General features: G+C 45.2%; 1 protein-coding gene across 1 annotated transcript; it reads left to right on the forward strand.

The window, feature by feature from the left end:
• Window positions 1-1,119: 1,119 nt before the first annotated feature.
• Window positions 1,120-7,682, forward strand: sox19b (SRY-box transcription factor 19b). The gene is given in 3 exon segments (XM_084327497.1): window positions 1,120-2,177; window positions 7,288-7,378; window positions 7,380-7,682. Coding segments are annotated over 3 exon segments (921 nt in total). The 5' UTR covers window positions 1,120-1,509; the 3' UTR covers window positions 7,542-7,682.
• The last annotated feature ends 280 nt before the right edge of the window (window positions 7,683-7,962 follow it).

A 7,962-nucleotide genomic window follows, 5' to 3' on the forward strand; every position in this document is an offset into this window, starting at 1 on the left:
TTCTTGATCTTAGATTTTGAAGGGAAATTCAGCTGGGACATGGTCATGAAAAAAAGCATGATAGTAAAATATAGTAGAAAGAGCTGGGTGACGACGATGGATACACTGGGACTCGGTATGGGACGTGTATGTTTGGGACAAAAAAAAAGACATTTGACTCTGTAAAAGTTATAGCTGGGACCTGGGGTTGAACAAGATGCACCTTCACTATAGAAGCGCTATAGGACGTTCGATAGACTGAGAACCAGCATGCCCCTTGTAGTTTTGGGAAACAGTGCTCGTAACAAAGACCTTGGAAAGAGGAGCATAATAAAAGGTCTATTTGGTCAAACCAACAGACCTCTTCCTTATTCTCACGGAGCCCTAAAGTAATTCTGAGCGCCATTGTACCCGAATCAATACCCGTGTATAGAGACACGTCTTCAAGACAATCGTTTGAAAAGGGGGTCAGACGTCTCGAATAAACGAGTTGGCTTCGCACGCAGACACAACAACGAGTTAATTCGTTTGCTGAAAAAATTACCTTTGTTGTCGATCTGAAATAGGTACTTTGTTATGAGTGTAGTTTAATAAAGGCGATATAGAGGTTCAATCGATTTGGGTATAATATGCATCACCGACACGTGCTCTCTCAAAGAGTTACCAAGTAGTAATTAATACGTTCCCATAAAGATAAGACAGGCATTTGTATTGGTCTCTATTTTGTCAGAGAAACTATAAACGAAAATAAATCAAATACTGTCTTATTTTTTTTTAAATACCGCGTGCGTATATATTATTATTACCACTATCGTTACATAACATTACTGGTCAACGGGGTCGATTTTTACGCACGGCTATTAGTTTAGCACAATATTACGTATAAATAACTCGACGGGAATAACCATCATGAAATTCCCACTTTGAGATGAGATCATTTGAAAGAATATTACTATTCTTTAGCGAGAACGCTCCACTCCCCCATCAACAAGTGCTTCGCTCACCGTGCGCACGCACCCACCGCGCGCCTTTTCAGATGCAAATGAGCGCGCGCACGGGGGCGGCCCTCCGGCAGCCCATTGGTCGGCCCCGGGGATACAACCGCGTGAGAGAGACGGTGAACTTTTGTTGTCAACACAGTCGCGAGTGAATCGATGCTCCAACAAGTGGTTGTCTACAACTTTCCCGAAAGAACAGAAGACAAGTGCGAGATACCGATTGAATAAGTTCTTCGTTTCGTTTTTTTTTTTTTTACAACAAGTTGACAAACTTTCTGTTTCAAAGCCTATATACTTTGCTCTCGGGAAGTAATGAAGAACACTTCGCGCAGACTCTTGATTTGATAAACCGCACCGTGCCGCTCTCTGTCTCCCACTAATTAGCTGATCATTTGGACCAGCCGGCGCCCGCGTGCTCCCGCCACACGTCGCCAGGTAGAAAGGCGACAGCGGCTGCGACAAAGTTACTTAGTTCAGTTTTAATCCCGTTTTTATAATTGCTTTTTGGGGCTATACACAATCTGCGGCCGAGATGTACAGCATGATGGAGCACGAGCTGAAGCCGACCGGCCAGCCCCCCTCACACCAGACCGCCCAGGGGATGTCTCCGGTGACCGGCAACATCACCGGGGGCATGATGGGCGGCAACGGGAACTCTCACCCCGGGTCCAAGAGCGCCTGTCCGCCCGGAGCGGACCCCATGGACAAGGTCAAGAGGCCCATGAACGCGTTCATGGTTTGGTCCCGCGGCCAGAGGCGTAAGATGGCCCAGGAGAACCCCAAGATGCACAACTCTGAGATCAGCAAGCGGCTGGGCGCCGAGTGGAAGCTGCTGACCGACGCCGAGAAGCGGCCCTTCATCGACGAGGCCAAGCGGCTGCGGGCCGTGCACATGAAAGAGTACCCGGACTACAAGTACAAGCCGCGCCGCAAGACCAAACCCCTGCTGAAGAAAGACACTCAGGTGGGCAAGTACCCGCTCTCGGCCGGGAACCTGTTGGCTGCGGCGGCGGCTCAGGGACAAGGTGGAAGCCCGAGGATGGAGAGCTACGGCTGGGGCCCCGCCGGGGGGTACGCGGGCATGCAGGGCGAGGCCCTCGGCTACACGCAGCAGCTGCACCGCTACGACCTGTCGGCCCTCCAGTACCCCCCTGCGATGACCGCGGCGCAGACCTACATGAACGGAGGCAACTCATACAGGTGAGATGGTTTATTCTTTACAGCACTTTGTCAACGACATGTTAACAGTTATTAGCGAGGCCTATAGGCGTGTTCTCCAACAACATTCCTATAGCCGGTGGAGCTTAATTCTCATGACACGGGCGGCTTGTAATCAGAATGAAATGTTTGTAGTCGAGTTATACAAGTAGAGCCAGTTTGTGTAATGGTTGCCTGTTTGGAACCATATATGTGCCTCTCCTCCCCATTATATATGTCAGGACACGAGAAATAAGTATTCGGAATTAATTCAGTTTAATCTAATGATTGGCCAATTGGTTACACTCATTGTGCGGTTTTCATAATGAGCCGTATCTCCCGCTTGAAACCAAAAATGATGATCTCCTAAAGTGATGGCTGCTATTTCCCCTCCACTAAAGCTCGTCGTTAAATAACCCATTGAGAGGACATGGATTGGCCACAAGGCCCTCGTAGCACTGGCCTACATTCCAATTAAGCACACAATGATAACCGATTTGTCCCTCAATTAGCTGATACGAGGAGAGTTAACTCGCCGTGTGAGGAACATCGCATCAACTGAATCGTGGCAATTGACGCACTAAATTCCTAGTCCAGGGCTGCTCTGGCAACAGGTTGTCTCTTTGGCACATTGGTTGAGGGCTCTATTTTAATTTCTTTAGTTTTCTGTAAGTCCTCATTTCTGTTAAGTAATCTGTAGAGAAGTATATAATGATTTTCAAATAAAGGTCCAGGGTTTCGTTTTTTTTCTTTATACAATAGGCTATTATGAGACGAGCTGCCCCTTCAATTAATCAATCTGACACCACACAAACTTTCTAAGCTGATTGATGAATGGGAGTAAATATTGAGTTCTAAATCTGATAATCCACCCCGTTTGTTGCCAAACTGGACTTACCTGCTTGTCAGAAATGAAGATGGATGCTTAACCTTTATAGGTCCCCCCCCCCATCTAGCAATATGTTTGACTGGGAGATTTAAACCTTCAGGGAACTCCAACCTTTATAAAACACCAAGTGGGATTTTTTTTGAAGAACAAGATCTGCAAAGTGGCTTAAAGAAACTGCAGTGGATTAGAATATAACTTTATATTCTTATATATAATATATTTGTATTTGTTAGTTAAAAAAAAAAAGGGACCTTGGTCGGATAGGAGAAAATTGGAACTTGTAAATATTTTCTATAAAATTCCAATGACTAGTACCTCTGTAGAACTACTGATTATGGGCGATACGCTTCACTCTATATTTATCGTGATTTGCTTTGGTCCTATATCCTACATGGCATGTTGATCATGATGACCTCACTGCATGGGCCAAGAGAACTTTGTGTGTGGTCCTCTACCCACAATCCCCTGCTCCATCTCTGTGAAAACAATTCCCTTCACTCTCTGGAGGTCGGGAGTGATGTCACACCAAGCTCAGAAGTGACGACGTTTTGTATTTTTTTATGCATTTTAAAATGCCAATCAACAAACACCATTATTTATATTTTCATAAAAAAAATTCTCTCTCTAATAAGTCCCACGTTGTTGCTCTTTTTAGTATCTCACAGCAGGAGTTTAAGTCATGTTGGTGGCCTAACTTGTTTGGGCCTGCCCAGTCCCAAGTGTGTGTGTGTGCATACAGAGTTGTACTTATGAGCCCATGTCATTTGTAAACGGCATATTTTATAATTCCTGGTAGTATAATAACTATCATAATTATTATAATGCTCTCTCTGACTACATGCAGCAGGAGTTCATCAACCATGCCACCCTTGGACCCAGATGAGTGTAGCCTCACCCTGGAACCCGTCCTCATTAAAACACGTTGCTACTCAACCACTCAAATATTGGGCTACATAGTAGATATATATATATATATCCCTACTGTAGCTCAATCTTCAAACCAAGATTATATTGGTAATAAGACTTTTCTGGGGGGAACCAAACACTGATCACATGATTAAAAACAAATAAAATATATATGTTTTTCATCATGTGATCTGTTTGGTTCCCCTCAAAAGTCTCATTACCAATAATCTTGGTTCCGTCTGATGCTCTCAAGGCACCCAGCCCAGATGGTCATTGCTGTGTAAACATGAAGGAAAAAAACAAAACGAGTTTGTTATTTGTGTTTATACAGCAATAGGAGATCAGCTGTGTCTGAACGGTGGGAAGAGCAACATGGGTTTGCAGGTGGTAGTGTGAACTAGGCTGCGTTGATCCTTCAGATCAGTGAAATATGCACTGGGGCAGAATCCCTCTGATCCCCCCCCCCCCCTTTTGTATGTCTGAACACGCAGGTGTACGTCGCTCATTATGATTAATCTGATGCTTTCTGGCTCTAAAGACTGGGAGTATTTCTAGTTCAACATATTGACTCATCGCCTAAAATGGAGAGGAGGTAATTTCAGTTCAGGAAAGGCACGTCTGTGCAGAATTATGGTTCCTCCCCAGAAACTAGCCTAAACTTCCTCTGACTTGGCGAACTGGCTGACAATCGGCCAAATGAAGCCATGGATACTTTTTGACTTAACTTATTACTGTAACATTTGAACACCAATAATATATATATATAAAAAAAAAACGATCTCAAGAATATAATCCTGTTATTTTCCCAAGCATGGGGTATCGAGTACCAGTTATCCCAACGTTTTCAGTCCCAAATGTGTGAACACCACCTCCCCTTACTTCACACTTGAATTAAGAGTTTAACTGTGAATTACTGTTGGGACTGTAAAACATTGGCACAAATAATCCTCACGGGGGCACTATAACTCACTTAAGTTATCAGTTCTCTGTTCTCTCAGTGGTCCCATCTTCCCAATTACAGAAGATCCAATAGGCTCCATCAGTCACTTCTCTCACCCAATATTAAACATAAATATAGCTGAAAGCGGCCTATACAAGGATGCAAGCCTCTAAATCAAGGCTGCTTTCAGCTATATTTCAGTTTGGAGCCTATTGGATCTTCTGTAAATGAGAAGATGGGACTGCTGAGAGAACGGAACTGATAATTTAAGTGACTTTCAACGCTTGTTATAGTGCCCCTAATCCCGTGAGGATTATTTGTGTCAATGTTTTTTTGTGGCGGTATGGCTTTCATTCTCTTCTATCATGCCAAATGGCATAAAAATGTAGGCTTTTATGATTGAGTTAAGTGGACAGAATTTATCCATAAAATGAGTTAATGTGTAAATGGCTATCTCTGGCATTTTCTAACTGATATGCAAACCTTTGCTATCATTGTAACCAGCTGATATTACTGAACAACTTTCATATTGGAAACAAAGTAATGCAAGCAACGTTTGATCATGTGCATGTATTCTGAGCTATTTCCACAAATGTTTGTTCACAGCACCCATGTTTTTCAACCGAGAGATTGGACCACAAATTGGTGCAAGAACAAAAAAAGCCTTTTTTTATCTACTTCTCCCCATTTTCTATTTTTCTCCCATCCCAATTTCGTATATACAATTCTACCCTCCCCTGTCTCGAACATTGTTAGACCATGCCTCCACTGGTCGGCTGCAATGTGGACCAAGCCTTGCATCACGTCTCCTCCGGTACACGAGGAGGCAGCTGTTGCATCTTTTCACCTGTACAGCGTGATCTCTCAGCAGCGAGGAGTAACGTGTGGGAGGCTCGCGCTGCCCCCGTTGCTTCCTGATTCTGCTGTACAGGCGCACCAACTGACCTGTAGGAGTCGCTGTCCACAACGTCCGGTCCCCCACCCACCGGCTTTCCCACCCCGTAATACTGCCAATTGTATTAGTATGAACGACCAGCCAAGCCGGAAGCAACGCAGAGAGCTGGGCTCGAACCCAGCATCTCCTGCGTTAGTGGCGAGTGCCTTGCACCACTTAGCCACCCGAGTGGAAGTTTTAATTGTGGGAAATCTAATATGGTGGATGACGTTATTGGTCCTTGAGACAAAATTGTTCACGAGGAAATGTGTAACAAGTCTCATCTCTCATTATGGTTCATGAGATACAGCCATTTGGAATTTTCACCGCTTGTCACAGCGCCCCCATGAGGTTTCTTGTTCCACTTTTTTTGTGTAACTTCTGCTGCCAACTTGCATTAAAAAGCGCCATGCGTTGAGGTAAAGGTGGCGGAAGCTGAATAAAACCATCAGTTACAATAGGGTTTAAAGTAAACCCTTTGGGGCTCGCAACCCAATTCATTGTAAATCCTTGAGTCTCTTTGGTCTTTTCTCAGCAGCTCAGTGTCCTGGATATAGAAATGTCTCCAGGATCGGACACTACAGACATTTTGTCTTGAGCACGGGATTCACATTAAGAGTTAGGTTTAGGTGTGTGTTATGGATTCCATTTTTTTTTTTAATTCAGTTCAGTCATGTGATGTACTTTTGGTTTTTGCCTCTGTCATGTTGGACTGAATAAGTGATGGTTGCCTCTCTGACTGTCTGTCCCCATAGTTCCCACTGTGGAGATGAAGCTCTATTTCCTTGAGCCTCTAATGCTCTCTATCCTCTACTTTAACCCAACAGTCCCTTGTGGTACAACAATTTTACTGAATGATGTAGGTTATCAATCCAGCAAGCAAGCCACCATCTACTACTAGGATCTTTTTCTTCTCAACATAACGGTAGTCTCTGGCCGATTTATGTTCACTGCCGGTTAGCCGGCGTGAGTTGTAGATATTTTACACGCATTACTTCATTTGTAGTAAAGATTTCTGTTTCCCACCCATTAGTTCTTGCTTTCTTTGCATTGTCCCGATCATGTCCATAAAAGTTTGCTAATGTCCTGTAACAACTTCATCTGCAGCTGGCTTCCAAGAGTATTCCCCCAGCAGCATGGTCATGTTAATTTAGTCTTACAATGTCTCAGGCATGTGGTCTTGACTTCTTGTTATGTTGTCTTCTTGACTTGTTTAAAGAAGACCTGTACGGCCCATGGGGACATTAACGTGTGTTGTCGGGCCCTATAAATAAATTTGATTTGATAACTGCCACTCTTGCCTTCAACATTTCCTAACCCGTTTTCACAATTGGGCTTCAATTAGGCTTACAGGCTCTCTCTCAAACGATTAGGAAACTAATGGCAATGTCTGTTTGATGGTAACAAGTGCTAACTACCAGTCTCTGCTCTTCTCTCCCGACAGCCCGATGTCCTATGGCAGTAGCCCCCAGCAGCCCAGCCCAGTCACCATGTCCATGGTCAAGCCGGAGCCTGTGTCCCACTCCCCTCCGACAGGGCCCCCCCAACCACCACCGAGGGCCCCTCCAGGGTGACCTGCGAGACATGATCAGCATGTACATCCCAGGGGACTCCAGTGACCCCACGGGACCACAGAGGGGGTACACCAGTGTCCAGCAGCACTACCTCAGCGGGACCGTCCCGCTAACGCACATCTAGAGGAGATGATGGTGGTGGGGTGGGGGGGGGGGTCGGCGGTGAATGATGGGATGGAAGACTGAGCGGAGCAGGGGGGGACCGTGCGGACTAGAGGGAGCATGTCTGAACAGTCCTGCTGATGCACGTCTGGGTGGGATGTGGGGGAAGGGGAGGGGTGGCAGGGACTGGTCGACTAGAGGTGCGCGTGCGGAACGAGATGTTTGAAGATGCACACGAAATGCACCACACCGTCACAGAGTCGAGGCCAGACATGGTCATAAACCTGTGTCTACACCTACACACATATTCTCACACTTTGTGGTCCCATATTGCATTACAAGAAGTGACTTTTTTCTTTAAATAAAAAGGTTATTTTTCTACCTCCACCTTTTATGTTTTGGACTTAAGACATCATCTCACCTAGACACAGGCACCCCCTCCT

The sequence above is a fragment of the Notolepis coatsorum genome, assembly GCF_963971535.1.
Source record: "Notolepis coatsorum genome assembly, chromosome: 13".
Taxonomy (NCBI): Eukaryota; Metazoa; Chordata; class Actinopteri; order Aulopiformes; family Paralepididae; genus Notolepis; species Notolepis coatsorum.